We start from the raw sequence: 17501 nt of genomic DNA, 5'->3' as shown, positions 1-17501 counted from the left end.
AGAAATATATTAAATATTTAATGCAATATGATTTTCAACACTAAGATGGGAGCATAAAATCGCTTTGTGAGACATTATTTCACCATTTTAATGTTTTTATTTTGTTATTAATTATTACAGGATCAGAAAAAGAATGGACTTTCTTTAAACAGTTATGTGGTGGCTAGTAGTGTTGGAAATGCTTCAATAAGCAACCTTCAGGATCCTGTCAAGATACAAATCCAACATACACACTATCAGGTACATACATTCATACGTGATTTACAATGTATGACAATGCATATAATTCTCAGTAATTGATCTAGATAGTTCTTTGATATGTCTGCCTGGTGCTTTTCATTTAAACACAGTGGTACTCAACTACCATGAAGAAAATGAATTAAACAGGCATAACATACAGTCAGTGGTGGAAATGGGGAAAAAATCACTAGCGGAACTCACCTTAAGTATGGAAAATCCTGATCCTAAGTCTTTCCTTCAATAAAAAACATGAATATGGAGTTTTACTGCAGTTTGATGTTTGCTTTTTTTCCCACACAACATTACCACAAATACAAAAAACTAAGAAATGGAGATTTTCACCAAAAATGCATTTATTACATTTTCGAACTGTAGATGAAAAAACAGAAAAATGAAAACAAACCATATTTTCAGTTTTCCAATTTCTGAAAACCATCCAAAAAATGTAATTGAAAAGTATTACACTGCGGAGTGTTCTGAAAAAGATTGAGTTTTTTTCACTATACAAGTTCAGCATTACTTATCTAGTAACTTGTAGGGATGGGGAGGCGATCCCAAAAGAATCGATTCCTGATTCTGTTTCTTCGAGTATGGGATTCGATTCCTGATTCTGTTTCTTCGAGTATGGGAATCGATTCCTGATTCTGTTTCTTCGAGTATGGGATTCGATTCCTGATTCTGTTTCTTCGAGTATGGGAATCGATTCCTGATTCTGTTTCTTCGAGTATGGGATTCGATTCCTGATTCTGTTTCTTCGAGTATGGGAATCGATTCTATTTTTGGCACCATGGAGTCGACTCCAACACCAGGATCGATTCCAGCTCATAGAATTGAATATTACAAATGCTATTTTAAAAGGTACTGTTAAAAAATCTGTTTACTTTCACTAGAAGTGTCTTAAAAGAATACACATAAATGCATGTTAAATACATTAAATATAATTTACTTTGCACAAATACTAAAATATACTAAAATATTGCAGTATATTACATAAATAAATATATTTAAGTTAAAATTGTAGCCGTTACCATTCGGTAATGTTAATGTAAAAGCAATGTTGATTGGTAATGCAATAAAAATTTGGGAATGGAAAGCTATGCTGTTCCAATTAGCACATTTTACATTTTAAGAACCCTTTCGTTCCTTAAGTTTTTTGTTTAACTTAGTCATTTGGCAAAATACACATTCTCTTTATACTTAAATTTAAAATATGAAATTAATTGAAAATATAGCATTTTTATGTACAGTAGAACCTCAAAGTTGCGTACCCAGTTACAAACTACATGGACAACCAAACACCCTGCCTAAACCAGTAACAAGCCTCCTAGCTATTGTTTTACCAGTTAAACAGCTTTCTTGGCTTATTTGTGTTTTCTTCCTTTGGTTAAAGATATTTTATTAATAAACAAATAATATTTAAATAATAAATAACTGAACACACCCAAAAGGAAACAGTTGCAGGTGTAGCTGATATACTTTTTTTCTTCAGTTAAGACTCAGTGTTCTGTTGTTTTTCAGACCAAGCCAAACCCTGTATGCGTTTTCTGGGATTTTACTTTACAAAGTAAGTATAATTTGTGTACAATATATGGTGGTCTTTGTTAATGTGAAACAGATATCATTGGAGATGTGCTGTGAGAAAGCAAATCCCAAGATCAATATGGAAATTATCTGTGACAAGTTGTGTGTTCATGTTGTCTTCATTGTACACTATCTCCATAATTTAATTGTCAGATAAATAAATTGTGTTTTAAGCTGTTCTAAAATGGATGAACTTTTTTTTTTTTTTTAATACTGTGCACTATTGGTCAGAAAACCATAACTGAATGGAACAGATGTTAGTAATACATATTTTAGTACTGTAATGTTTGTAATACTTAAATAGAGAAAATAAAGAGTTTAAAAGCACAAAAGATGTACCAGCTTTACTATGCTAACATAATTAAATAAAACTTATTGCCTAAAATTAGGGTTTCTTATTTTTGCCATCAAACAGCGATGGTAACCCCACAGAAACTAAACTATTTCACTGGAGTTTAATGGGAAGGGTTAAAGCTTCATGTACACTTCCAGGCTGTGCATAGGAACATACAGAAGGCCACAGTCTAGTACAGCAATTACTGGGATTCCTGTCTGTTGTTATTTAAGCAGCCCACAATATGTTTCAACACATCAACAAACCTACAGAAGAAATAATCTGTCATTAAAAAAATATATATATACATATTTGTTTTGTGAGCTGATGTTGGATAAAATGTATATAATATAACTGCAATTGTTATTTGGTATGGATTTTGTATAAATAAATAGTTTTCTGTTACTTCAGACCTGATTACAATAGAATGAAGAATTCAAATGAATCAGACTTTGCAAATTAAATATTTGTAGATTTATAGTAGCAATTACTGTGCTTGTTTTTTTCTGACTTCTATTATAGGACTAGCAAGTACAGATGAACCTGTTTTTATATCACCTCGCTTAATATCATACCCTGTTTTGTTATCATGATTTTTCAAAAACTACTCGCCATGCACCATAGGTTTTTTGAGAAATTACCTCTCTTAATATCATCTCACAAACCCGCTTATTGTCACGTTTTGTGCAGCCTGTCAAATGTTGCGTGTCCGGGGTTTAATTTCCAATGCAACGAACAACCAATAATCATCTCGGATGATAATCTGACATTTTGTGCAACTTGTCAAACGCCTTATTCATAAATTGAAAGCTCTCATCCCTCGACAATTCATGCCTTTCTTAGATAATGACACCAACTGTTTCATTCCAGTTAATGTTACAAAACGTATTTGTCCGGTAGTAAACTGTATGCATTTGTTTAAATGTAAAGAACGACTAAATGTACATTATTAAAAACAGTACTCTTTAATTCACCGTTAGTTTTCTTTCTTTTCTTCTTGTAATGTGCTGTCGTAGGCAAACGTGAAACCTGGTTTATATCATGACCCACTTTATATCACAAAGTATATAATGACATAAAGCAGGTTCATCTGTATTTATTTAAAGTGAGTTACTGTTTCTGTATAAATGCATGCTGCTATTAAACTGACAAGCTTTTGAAATACAACTTTTTTTTATTTTTCTTTCTTTTGGTCCTCAAGACGACAGTGGTGGGTGGAATGCAGATGGTTGTACTGTGAGCCCTGAATCAAACGGAAACAAAACAGTGTGCTTATGCAACCACCTCACTCACTTTGGGGTGTTAATGGTAAGAGCAAACAATGAAGATATGCCTATGCACATGGATTTGATGCTTTGATAAAGAGGAATGTGAATTGGAATCTACTGTAAACCACCATTGTTTTTACCATGCTTGCATTTTCTTTACTTCGTGTTGCTATATAGTAGTAATTTTAAGAGGTTATGTATAAAAGTAGAATAACGCCAGTCCAATTTCAAAGAAGGGTAAACATGTTTTCAACAATATCTTTAGTGGTAATGGGAGCTGCACTCGAGAAACTGCCGTCATACTCGGTGCACAGGTGTATTTTGTATTTTGTGATTCTCTAGGCTAAGCTCATGGGTGTCGTACAAGATAAAAAGAACCATTTTTAGTGACAGTTTTTTTTTTTTTTTAGCAAAGCTGAGATCACGTCACAGCCTTGTATCTCAGAAACCATTTGAGCTAGTGACTTCATTTTAATGTGTTGCTGTCCATGAAATTGACCACTGACCTACTGGGGCTGCCATGCAGTTGTAACCTGTTTAAAGCACACTTTTAGTTATTGTCCTAATGTTTGATTCACAGCTGTATTCTTAGATTTTCTTTTCTTAAGTTCCATTACCGATGTTGACCAGTAAAAACCTTTCACTGTCCAATTGTGTCAATGATACAGACCACCTGTTAGGTATAGGTAGTACAAAGCTGTGTTCTTTGATTCTTTTAATCAGGTTTTATTACAGGTGGTGTCCAATGAACATGAACTATTTCAGTGTCAGGTTGTTTTTTAACCTGGATATATCAGTAATAGTCTTTTTTACAACCATTTAATCTCATATGACGTGCCCTTTTGATTATGCTATCTTGGGTGCTTTGTTTTTGTTCAATGTGTTTCTAGTTTACATGTAGTTCTAATAACTGGGTGCACAGCATTATGAAGCTGCACAGTAATATAAGTTTTTGTTCAGCCTCTGAGATAGCAAATATTTAATTAGTATAATACTATTAGGGAATTGATATAAGAAGTCACCTTTTCAACCTTTACTTTGTTTTTAAGGACATTTCAGGAGCTGCAGCCCAGATTGATGCAAAGAACACAAAGATTCTGACCATCATCACATACATTGGATGTGGCATTTCTGCCATCTTTTCTGCAGCCACACTTATTACCTACATAGCTTTCGAGTAAGTGTTTCTTACATATGTAAGTTCTGCAGTCCAACATAATTTGGTTTGGTTGACCCATGTACTGTGCTGTCAATGACATGAAAGTTGTCTAAAATACATATCTTGTTTGACTTTTAGAAAATTACGTCGAGACTACCCTTCCAAAATCCTAATGAATCTAAGCACTGCTCTACTCTTCCTCAACATGGTTTTCTTGATAGATGGCTGGCTGGCCACTTTCGAAATCGATGGTCTCTGCATTGCAGTTGCAGTCTTTCTCCATTTCTTCCTCTTAACTTCTTTTACCTGGATGGGTCTGGAGGCTGTTCATATGTACATTGCATTAGTTAAAGTCTTCAACACTTACATTAGGAGGTACATCCTCAAATTCTGCATTGTTGGATGGGGTAAGTTAATATATATATATATTAAGCTATGTTTGTAGTGCATAATCTAGAAAAACTCAGCTATTGTATGACCACGTGCAGTAACAGTTCTGCTATAACTAAATACTAGTTTACTATGTATGTGTTACATTTGCTAATACCTTGACTTATTGTTATCTGTCAGTTAATTTATGATCCAGGACAAGTACTGCCCACTTCTGAAAGGGCTAATCCCTGAGTGTCACTTGAAAAAGCAGTAGTTGTTGTGGTAGCGCAGTAAGATTGTTGTAAGGATGTGTTTTTTCAGTAAAAGGTTGGTTTTCTTTCAGGTCTTCCTGCTGTTACAGTAGCTATTGTTGTTGCCATTGACAGAAAATTTTATGGCAAACAATATTATGGAAAAGGGGAAAATGGAGAAGGATCCTCTGAATTGTAAGTCACGTGATGCAGATGTAAAGCCATTTTGTTTAAAATATGTTATTAGACATTGATTTCATAATAGTCACCATAACCTAAATGGGAACCATGAACACAAAGGAAAAGCTTTGTGAAAACAATGCTTGCGGACCCGTCAACACTGCCTTATTTGCCGGGACTCTCCCAGTTTTTGCTCAAAACTCTTCTGTTAAACCCCTTTATGTCAGCAAACCTTTAATTTCAGTGTGCAGTACCAAACTCAGCTTGTTGTGTGATGAAAGTAACAACACCATCTGTGTATGCTTTGCTGTCGTGCAAAATCAGCAATCTATAGTTACCGTACTATAAGAACCATATGGGCCAAGAGAGAATTTAGTTGTTTTTTTGATATTTTTCCTTTTTAAAAGCAATTAGAAGGAGCACCATATCAACAATCTATCATTCTACAAAGTAATAAAGTGGAATTCAACCACTAACGTTTTACAAAAGCTCCCTTATTTTGATAACTCAATGTGCATGTGTATTCCAAAAAAATAAAAGTCTGCTAGCTACTGCATACATCATGTGCTTTTGTTATTTTGTAACGGTAAGCCAACTGGCAAACCTACAGAAAGTGATTATTTATTTATTTTTATTTTTTGTAATTTACCCTGTGTTTTCAACATGAATCTTTTTTTCAGCTGCTGGGTTAAGAACCAAGTTGTTTTCTACGTAACCTGTGCAGGTTACTTTGGAATCGTTTTCCTCATGAATGTCGCCATGTTTATTGTGGTGATGGTTCAGATTTGTGGGAGGAATGGGAAAAGAAGTAACCGCACTTTGAGGGAAGAGATTCTCCGTAACCTACGCAGTGTCATCAGTTTGACCTTCCTACTGGGCATGACCTGGGGCTTCGCCTTTTTTGCATGGGGCCCTGTGAACCTCGCCTTTATGTACCTCTTTGCAATTTTCAACTCATTGCAAGGTAAGTTAGCACCCTGGGCCGAAACCAGGAATCCTAACCCCTAGACCATATGGCACAAACCAAGAACTAACTGAGACTGGCTAAAATGTGTCTGTAAATATGTGTGAATATGCAAGGACTATACTATATATGAAAATGTTATGAATATAATGTATCCCCACAACAAACATTTGGAATACAGTAGATTTTCAGATTTCTCAGTTTTAGAAAACAGTTTTGGTACCTAAAAAGCTACCGTACTGTTGCACATCCAGTCAGACCAGCTTTTAACCAGTGATGACCATTGCTGGAATGTGTATGCAATAAAACAAAACAAACAGGTAAAATAGATGAGTGAAATACAGTAATGTAGGCTGGCAGGCAGTATATGCATCCACAGTTATTTCACTTCTACTCTTTGCCTAAAAGTAAAATCTATACAGTTAGTGGACAAAACAATGGAAACACCTAGGTAAATGTGGGACACCAAGTATATTGAAAGCAAGGGCTTCCACACAGGTGTGGCTCATGCGTTAATTAAGCAAATATTATTTATTTCTTAGCATCCCAGCATGCTCAGGGTCATGAATAAAAATGCTGGACAGGCCTGGTTGCCTATAATTATGGTTAGCATGGCTGCAAGACGAGACCTCAGTGACTTTGAAAGAGGGATAATTGTTGGGGCACGGTTGGCAGGAGCTTCAGTGACCAAGACAGCTCAATTTGATGATGTTTCACAAGCAACGGTGTCTAATGTGATGTTGGCATGGAACTCCAAGGGAAAGACATAATCAGCAAAGGGCAACAGTGGGCGGAAGCGCATACTCCAGGATCGTGATATCCATGCATTAATTCAAAGTGCAAGGCAAAACAGGCGAGCAACTGCAGATCAATTGACTGCAAATTTCAACCTGGGGGGCGAGCAGCCAGTTTCATCAAAAATGGTCTGCCGAGAACTCCACAGAGCGGGATACCATAGTGGCCCAACGTCCTATTAAGTGACTTTACATTGGTGTTTCCATTTTTTGTCCACTACCTGAACAAGCTTGCAAGCTAAACTGTTTTTTTTTTCTTTTTTGTCTTTTTTTTATTGATCCTAACCTTGTAGTATTTGATTTTCTCAGAAAAGGACAATTGAAGGATTTGGCTTTGAGAACTTAAAATAACTTCCATATTTCTTTTTACTTGACTGCAGGTTTATTTATATTTATATTTCACTGTGCTTTGAAAGAAAATGTTCAGAAGCAGTGGAGAAGATACCTTTGTTTTGGCAGATTCCGTCTGGCAGACAATTCAGGTAAAAATATTACAAGTATGCAAGACTCAATTTGGCAACATTTCTTTCCATATAGTTTCCCAATGCATTCTTACCTTAATTATATGACACCATTCACATAACTATAAAGTAAACTGTTGCATAGTTATTATATAGTTCTTCAAAAATAGAACAATGCATTAAAAATAAAACTGTGATATTATATTAGCTGGTAATAAAATACTTTTTTTCCATTACAGATTGGAGTAAGACAGCCACCAACAATACAAAGAAAGCCAGCTCTGATAACTTAGGAAAATCCTTATCCTCTAGCTCCACTGGATCCAGCTCCACCAACTGGAAATCCAAATCCAAAGCCATTCTAAATCCATTTGCAAAACGAAACAGCAACACAGGTAAAACATACTGTAGAGCCAGAATGATGTCAGAAACACGTCTATGTCATTTAAAATGTCCTCACTGCATCCTTTGCTTTTATTTGACTTTTTCTCTAGAGGGACTTTTTTCAGTAGTTCGGGACATATGGTCCATTTGACTTTTTTTGTAATATTCATTATTTTGCAGTCCAGTCTTACTGTTGAATTGTCAACATGTTATACAAGTGTGTGCTTGTATCCTGTTTTTATTTATGTCATGGTGCTTCATTGATAGTACCAGTCCCAACAAAGTTCAACCCCTTCACTGGCTTGGACTGTTTTTATTTCCAGTATTTTAGAAGCAGATTAGAGCTAGGATAACATGATTAATGCTAGCATTAACTAATCTACTTGGCTAGAGACCAATTTGGGGCTGGATAATCTGGATAACGGATATGAAAGTCCAAACCTAGGTATCCATGGCAGTGTTATGGGATTTTAAAGAACACAGTTATGTTGCTGCTTGTACTTACCACTGGTGTTTGTTTCCTACTGTAGTCTGTCTGTAGTTTTGATCGTAGTTCTACAGAACTGTCTCAATAAATGCATTCGTCTTTATCAATCTCTTAAATGACCACTAAACAGATTGTTAACTCAATGGATAGTCTTTACCTGATACATTTATGTATATTTGTGGTATAGATTATGTCATATAAGTGCTACCAATAATCAGAAGTGGAATCTTTTGAACATAAACCAAATAGCCCATTTGCTCCATGCTTGTTTACATCATGCAGTTGCCATTTTCCAAGGAAGAAGGTATACTCATTGCTGCTACTCTGAGTAACATTTTGACCTTTCAAGAGAAATAGATTTAATCCTAGACGTGTTAGAACATGCATAACTGTTGGTTCTGGAAAAACATTTAAGTGAAAAAATATGTATTCTCTTGTGTTGCATTTTACAGTATTGGTAATGTGCACAGTTTTTCTACACCAGAGAGCAGCCACTAAAATGAGTTCCTCAAGTTTGAGTTGCACTGCTGATTTATTGAGTTAAGATGGCTAAGTTTGATGGGTCTGAATGTTGATCCACTCATACTGTCTCAAATAATTAATATTCCACAAAGTTAGTATTCCACATTCCCTACTGCCCCCCACTGAAAATGTGTGTGAAAGTCATGCTTACAGTTGAGATCAACTCCTCATCTTATTATGCATGCTGGTATTTGTTTAGATTAAAGATTATTTAGATTGTTTAGATTAACAATTATTATTTGGGGTGCAATGTATTTGTGGAGGTCCTTAAAGTAAAACAGCAATATATTGCTTTTGAGTTTGTTTTCCTTTTATTTTGTCACTATATTTTTAAATGGGTGACCATGGTGATAGGATGTCTATTTTACCCATAAGCAGAAATGCAGTTTAAAACACAATGGGGGACATGTATCAAGATTGCGGCACACAGTTTTACCCCATCCCGAATGTATTAACTGGCCCAAAATTAATGAGGCATGGCATAAGCTACCACATTTAAATGTGAAAATTCCACTGCGCTGGTGTTCTGAAACCCTAAAAATGGGCTACGGTAGCACAGACTAACAGACTAATCTGAAAAATAGCGCCTCCCCTCCAAATGGACTACCTCAATTGAACAATAGGTAGGTCATTTGGAGAGGCAATGACCCGTGTTGACTAAGTGTCTTGACTTTATATTATTATTATACGACGGATAAAGCCAAATATACATAATGAAGTAGCCGGTATCAAGCTATAATTTCATCCTCAGGGGGATCAAAAAGGGTAATGCAGACCATAAATACTCTCCCTTCTTCTCAGTACTCTACCTCTTTTCTTGGGTTGTTCGTAAGAAATGCCCCTGAACATTCACGATATCACTAATTTCATGGAAATCGTGTATTTGACTGCCTACTGTGAGAAATATGCATTTTATTTCTTAAAGTATTTTACATTACTCTTCACTCCCCTGTTGATGTCATACTTTTACCAAGTAGAAGCAGCGCTACAGCAGCTGTACTACTAGAAATGTCCCGTGTGTATAAAGAAAAACACAAAAGCTTCAGTTTTGTCATTTCATGTTTGCAGTTAACATTTCACCTGTGTTTAATATTTTGGGATTAGAGGCAGCAAAATAGGCTATAAATTACACAATTATTTTAATTGATGTGTTAACATAAGTTTTAAAGGTTTACAAAACTCGAAAATGTTGCTGCATTTGTCATTCAAGGTTGTTTTTAAAAAACAGATATTTGTTACATTTTTAAAGATTGTTTCAATAGCGAATCGAGTTACAATATACATTTTTGAAGAGTTGACTCAGTAGCTAGGCTAAATGTTAAAATGTTTCAGCCTTGGTTTTTGGGTGACGTTCTTGATCAGTAGAATATAATGTAAATAGAAAATGTGTTTTTTTTTATATATATAAAATGTTGGTTTCATGACATTCCATGAAATTCGTTGTTTTTTTTTAAATTGTTATTCATGAATTTCTTTTAAAAATACAGAGAATGTTGACTGCTGCTATAATGCTCTTTCCTATCAGCTGCCTTCTCACTTTTTCTTTGCACCCAAATAAGACCAGTTTATTTGTGGACCCTCTTAGGGCCAGCGCTGCTGTTCTGCCTCTTCGTGAATCTCATTTTAATATCTCAGACTTCATTTACAAATGACCCCCACCTACAATTTGCACATGCATATAATTAAAGCTTGAAATGCACAGCTAATGAGCGGCGGAGCGCATTTTGGCGGTGCTAAGACAGCCTTAACTTGCCAAAAGTGTCATGATACATACGTGGCAATTTTAACGCCGGTGTAAACTCGGCGCTATGGCCTTAATGCCGTCGCAAACCCTTGATACAGGTCCCACAATGTTCTCCCTGAAAAGCCAAAATGCTTATATGTTTATATATTTTTCGATTTGTGTGGAGTGTGACTTTGTTATACAGTAGGTTCCATGAAAAATCTCCCCAGTACCGCGGTAAACTCGCGGCTATATTGAGGCATGTCATGGTATACAGCGGTTATCATGTGGTGCAACTTGAAGTGTAAAATCAGTACTTTCTATTTCCAGTAGAGTGCCATAGGTACCGTTGTTCATTATCAAGCTGCAGGTAAAATAAAGTGATTTCACCTCCAATCTTGCTTGTGTTACGGAACGAATTGACTGATAAAATTAAATATTAAGATTCATCAATTCGCTTGAATATAAATTCAAAGAAACAATAACAGTTTAATGATAAAGGGTTCACAGATATTTAAAAAAAAATGCTGTTTAAATAAATTGATCGGGAAACTAATGATGACAGGGATTAAAAATAATTTTATTATTATTATTATCAGTCGTAGTGGTAGTGGTATAGTAACTAACAGATATACTAACTTTGATTATATATTTTGAATGTAGGCTATATTTCAAATGAGAAGTTCAGAAAAACAAGAACATACTGTAGCATACACATACTGGATGAATAGTTAGACAGATCGTTGTGTACAAGATGGATGAAACCACAGCATGAAATTTGAACTGCGAAAACTATTTAGGCTACTACAAATAGAATATCCCTTCCCCACTCTCCCTATACCCTACCATTTTCCACAAGCTTAGCTATTTAAGGTAAACCTAAATGATGATGATAATCCAGGGCTGGCAATGACATGTGAAACAAGCAATGTGATTGGTCGAGCAAGGTTCCAGCTGTCCGTATATTGGAAGGATATCACATAGAAATCACTGCACTGCCTCACAGAATTCGCAGTACTGGTAGCCATCTTGTTTGCAGTTACAGTTACAGAGTTACAGTAACTCTAAAACTGAGTGAGCAACTACCTGAAAATATGGATGTCTCTGAAGATACCCCCAAAAAATCAGAAAATTAGTAAGTAAACATGCCGATTTGTATGAAGAACGATTAAATGAACTGGAAGATAGTAAAACGGGGGGAAAAAAAATACCAAAAAAAATTGCTTGTCTTTCAGGACTGGCTAAAACAGAAACAAATTCTCAACTGGAAAATGCCATCTTAAGAAAATCTTAATAAAATACTAAGGGGTTTCTATGGAAATGTAATTAATGACCAAGGAGAAGAATATAAAATGTCAAGCTACATTAGTCTCTGAGCTGGAATAAACCGCTATCTAAATGAAAACACAATTGGTGAATCTGTCAATATACACACTCTCTCTGACTTTGTCACTGTAAATAATGTATTTAACGGTTTGTAAATGCTACAGATGAACACAAAAAGACACTTCTCCACATTATCCACCCCGCTCCAACACAAACCTTGAAAAATGAATCAAATGCAAGATGGCATTGATTTTTTTTTCTCCTGTCCCTCCATTTTGCTGAATGAAGCACAGCATCAAGCACTGAGAGGGAAAAAAATGAATTCAGTGCCGTCTCAACACTGCCTCCTGGTGGATCTTTTCAATAGCAATGTACAATTCAACACATCAAAAATAAGTATTGACTTACTTTTGCATGCTTCAATTACATGAATGTACTCAGCTTAGCTTAGTGTGTCGTTCAAAGTTATAAATGGGACTACTTTTTGGATCCCTTTATTGGCGTAAGGATATTTAATTAAAAAAAAACTAAACATTTTTGCCATCAAATCCACTGTTTGACCTGGATTATAAATACAATAAGGGTGTCCTTATACACAACGTCCCGAGGCATCCGTATATTGGTCGTATATGGGCACCCTGTCGGGCCTTATTGCGTACGTAACATACAATATAGCATTAATATATTATATATGAATTTGTTTAATCAAACCTTCCAGAAACCTTTATTTTTTTTACATACTGTAGAAACCTGACAGGGAAAATAATAAGTGTCTAAAAATGATAATATTTATGTTTTCTAAAGGAAGACTTGCTTTTATGTTACATTTAGGTTTTATTTAGCTGTCCCCATTTCTTTCTCCCATCAATATATATTTTGTTTTCTTTTTTTTTCAGATCAAAGAGTTAGCTTCACTTACTGTTTAAAACATGATGCAATGTTTCATAATTTTAAAACAACACCATTTGGTGACCAGCCAGGGTATTATTTGACACATGATTTAAAAAAGAGTTTCCATGGTAATTGACTGGTAACCTGTGGTGCACTGCAGTATCAATTACCATGCCTACCATGGTACCAGGGGAGTTTCCATGGAACTCCCTATATGAAACAAAAGTCTGACCCTCACAGACTGTTGTACATGAACTCTGGAGCCAGAGAGTGGGCCAGCAGAACAAGGGAGGAGATTTCTACCATTTATTTTCAAGATGCTTTCATTTTGTGCTGTGGGTTCCTCTTCTGAGTTAAGTTTCAGGTCATAAAACCCACTGATAGTTTCAAAATGATAATAAAATGATACTTCTGGACCCAGGTAGTAATGTAAGGTAAATAAGAAGTGATAGAAACAAAATGACAAAATACCGGTTTTCATGAAGTCGCAGGGCTCAAACCTTTTCAATTTCACTTTAGTTTTCATCCACTGATCGGGTGACCATTTTTCTACTTTAGGCACATAAAAATAAAAGGTAAAAGTTAGTTAACATATAACTAAACAAGAAAATAAAATGTTTTATCCAACTATGTACTGTATGTGTTGTGTGTTAATAATGAATTAATAATTTAACATTTTCTCAAATCATTCTAGGGTTATTAACTTTAACTGTGCCTTTTTGTAATTTTGTTTCATAGATTTTTTATTTTAGGTTTTAGGTCTGTCATGTCCAGGATTAGGTGAAACGATTTGTATTGTTGTTAGTAGTTTGATTGATGTGTTCTGTATAAATGAATACCAGCTGTGACCCAGCTGCACAAAAATACACTGGTACGCAGACCTTGGAAAAGCACCACTGGGTTTAAAGGCAAGAGCATGGGGATGAATCTTAATGTACAGTGAATTTTTTTCAGATCTGTAGTCAGTATAACAAGAGATTTATGTTTAGCAAATTTCTTCATCCACATGTGTTTAATACTGATGATCCGCGATCCTGACTTATTCTAGGTTAATATCGTGTTTGTGGTTCCAGTAGAAACATGCTCACAATCTCAGAATTATTTTTTGTTTGTTTGTTTATTGCCAGGTAACATGTATGGCGACCACACCAGCATGAAGTCTGGTCAGTCAGAAGGGGACCAGACATCCATCATTCCTGTACATCAGGTCATTGACAAGGTTAAAGGATACTGCTCCGTGAGATCTGATAACTTCTACAAGAACATAATCATGTCAGACAGCTTCAGCCACAGCACCAAGTTCTAGTAACTCTCTTTTGAGATTTAACTTAGCAGCTAATGTAACAAAAAAATGTAAATGAAAAGAAAGGGCATACACTTACTAAATACTGTGCAAGTAGCATGAATATACAGTAACAGTGGTTTTGTTCCATTTCTCAGTAGGTGTATTTCCTAATTGCTCCCTGTACTAACAAGGTATGATGTATGAAATGTTTCCTCTAACTGCTGCCTTCCTATCTGCCCTGGTTACCGTTCCCTTAGGAACCTGGAGCCCAGTACTCTCTAAAGTAAATATTTGGAAAATGTACAAATGGTTCAGATTAATTAAAAACTATGATTGGCATGGACATGCTGTTATTGCTCTTTTTAAAGGAAGCAGCTTCAATTTCAGTTATGTCCCTTCAGCTGTTTTGTTTGTGAACTTTATGTATTGGGAAACATTATGTTTTATTTGATTGCTAAAAAGAAATTTCGTTTTTCCTGAAAGGATTTTTACAATTGAATTTGTTTTTCACCCTTTTTTCATTTATTTAATCTTGTTCTCTGTGAGCTTTTATGATTTACAAAGTCCTTTCTACATTCAGGAACGTATCCCCTGTGACAATTTAAGGTGGGGCAAATTGTGTAAATTGCAACCATTTTCTGGCACGAAGGTTCTGATTTGTTGGAAATACAACCTGGTTTTAAATGGCTGTATTTACTTGTTAGATAATAAGGAATAACACAATTGAACAATAGTACTTGTATATCTCAATAAGCATTATATATATAGAGTTAGTTTTTTTTTTATTCAGACATGTGCCAGATTATTATTCCATTATATCACATGAATTTGTGTTTTAGAAATGTCTGATGCACCTTAGATAATATGCATTTATATAAAAAATCTTCTGGAAGCATTGTGTAACCCTGTGCCCAAGTCAAGCCTAGGACCACATTTACAAATACGTTACTAGGATTAGAAGGCCTTAACTAGATTAAGTAAAAACATTTTGCCCAGGTGCACCATGACAGTACAGTAAATGGATGCCGATTATTATTATTATTTCGAATTTTGAAATTAGCTTGGCAGTAACTTGCTTTATATATTAATTTGCTTTGGAAAGATTATGCTTTCCAAACACTTTCAGAATTATTATTTTTGGGTGTGAGTGAGCAAAAATGTGTAAAATATATTTTATGAAATGCCTAGAAATAACCTTCCGCAGGTTAATATCATTTTAGCTTCAACTGTACAGAGCATCCTAAGTTAAAGTGGTTTTACTACCATGTAGTAGTGTTTGGAAATATCTGTGCTTAGGTGTTTGCCTGCTTTAATGTAACTATTTGCTATTAAAATAGCTACAGTTGTTCATATTTATTTATTTGTTACTGTAAAATGTCAGAAATATGTGAAACCTTTCCTAGTGTCTTTTACTTTTGTATTGTTTTGGTATCCATGCTACATTGTAAAAATATAAACACAATCTGTTCTCTTGGGACATTAGTAAAAAGGAAACTTGTTTTTTATATAACCCTTAGAATACTAGTCATGTTCAATATAGTCAAACACGGATTTCTTTCCTGCTTTTATCATCCATTAACACTCAGTGCTGCTGAACTAAGAAATACTAAAAGAAACTAAAATTCGATGACAAGCGTTTCTGCAAGAAGTCTTTTTCAGTGACACTGAAAAAGACTTCTCAAAACGTTTGTCATCGAATTTTAGTTTCTTTTAGTATTTCTTTGTCCTGCTTTTAGTATTAATTTGTAAAAAGATACAATGTTTTGGTATTGACTTCATTAGAAACATGCCCAGAATATTCTAGATTATTATCTGTTTCTTGGCATAATCATACACGGAACTGTAGACCCTAAGCACAAAGCGCTAGCTCATGTGTTATTTAAGTAACGCTTTTTCTGAATAAAAAGTAAATATTAATTCAACTGTTTTAGACTGTTCGTAAAAAAAGTCAATATCAGTCTAGAACAGTATAAAAAACAAGCAATTTTTCATTCATAAAAAGATTTTTTAAAGACATTCTTTAAATAACTCACGCATTAAGGCTTTGTGAATAGGACATGTTAAGGGTTAAAAAAAAAACAAGACAACATATAACATTTTAGAAGGAATGATGTCAGTGCCAGTTGTATGGGTTTTATTCTTAGAATGAAATTGTTAGTTATTATTTTAAAGAATTAAAATATTTAAGCCAACCCATCCTTGAATATGTTTTTATAATTTATATATAAAAATAAGTCTACCTGTGGATAGACAGTTCTGCTGTGAACTGCAGTAACTGTAATGATCAGGCTGAGTGTGTCCATTTTTTAATGAATATCACTAATAAATGAATATCCCTAATTGAAAGATGCTAGCTATTCTAAAAGTTTAAATGTGCACCATGCCATGATTTCCATTACACAAGAGTAGATGTTAAAACTTCATGCTGATTTGAACTCGGCTTTTGCCAAGATAAGCACCAACAAAGACGTAGCTTTACAGTGAACTAATGTGATCCATCTGTGTCTCAATCCATTTGCGTTTCCTTCCATATGGTGATGTAGATATCCTTCTGCCTGGTGTTGATGGCTGAAGTGTAATGCTGGCTCCAGGGATCAGCTTATTTGCCTCCCTGTGATCCAGGCCACAAGACAATATCTGGTCGAAGATTAGTGGTGGCAATCTCTGGTGGAAAAATAAGCCATTGACCAACATCTGCCAGCATTTTCCAGTCTCTAGTAGCTTCCAGTTGTGCTGGGCTTGATTTTAACACCTTTTAACACCTGGTGGTTGCTCTCCCGGGCAGAGGAATGTTGTCTTTTGTGTATAATGTTTTGATGGAACTGGTGGCAACTTATTGGTCATGTTACGCTTGTCTTCCAATGCTAAGGCCAAACATTGCAGCACCTGGTCATGGCGCCAAGTAAACCGTACTTGGGTAAGAGCCACCTTACATCCTGTCAAAATGTGCCTTAATGTTGCAGGTGATGAACACAAAGGACATGAGGGATCCTCTCCTACCCAGAGGTTTAGGTTCTGTGGTGATGGGAGAACATCATATGTTGACCTGATGAGGAAACTGATCCTGCTCTGTTCCATTGACCATAGGTCTTGCCAGCCAATCTTGCGTTGTTCCACACTCTCCCATCTCATCCATTCTCCCTGCTTGGCCTGGGAAACAGACTTTATGCACCTCATCCTTTCCTCCTGCTTTTGCACCTCGTTGACTACCAGCTTCCTCTGTTGAGCTGGGGCTGCCTTGTGTCATGTACCATTTCCTGATGTATGAACTGATCTACT

General features: G+C 35.3%; 1 protein-coding gene across 11 annotated transcripts in view; it reads left to right on the top strand.

The window, feature by feature from the left end:
- The window catches only part of LOC117402866 (adhesion G-protein coupled receptor G6-like), a 53638-nt gene extending 37224 nt beyond the window's left edge, over positions 1–16414 (top strand). For all 11 annotated transcript variants that reach the window (XM_034004455.3, XM_034004454.3, XM_059024194.1 and 8 more), the window contains 10 exons: positions 121–240; positions 1759–1804; positions 3357–3463; positions 4473–4600; positions 4721–4989; positions 5298–5400; positions 6066–6349; positions 7524–7625; positions 7844–7999; positions 14065–16414. In XM_034004455.3, coding sequence (XP_033860346.1) covers positions 121–240; positions 1759–1804; positions 3357–3463; positions 4473–4600; positions 4721–4989; positions 5298–5400; positions 6066–6349; positions 7524–7625; positions 7844–7999; positions 14065–14243 — 1494 coding nt within the window. In that variant the 3' untranslated portion in view covers positions 14244–16414. The remainder of the gene's footprint in view (positions 1–120; positions 241–1758; positions 1805–3356; positions 3464–4472; positions 4601–4720; positions 4990–5297; positions 5401–6065; positions 6350–7523; positions 7626–7843; positions 8000–14064) is intronic.
- Positions 16415–17501: the final 1087 nt, after the last annotated feature.

This window comes from Acipenser ruthenus, chromosome 5, assembly GCF_902713425.1.
Source record: "Acipenser ruthenus chromosome 5, fAciRut3.2 maternal haplotype, whole genome shotgun sequence".
NCBI lineage: Eukaryota > Metazoa > Chordata > Actinopteri > Acipenseriformes > Acipenseridae > Acipenser > Acipenser ruthenus.
The sequence above is the reverse complement of the archived record's forward strand: the minus strand, read 5'-3'. Positions and strand labels throughout refer to the sequence as shown.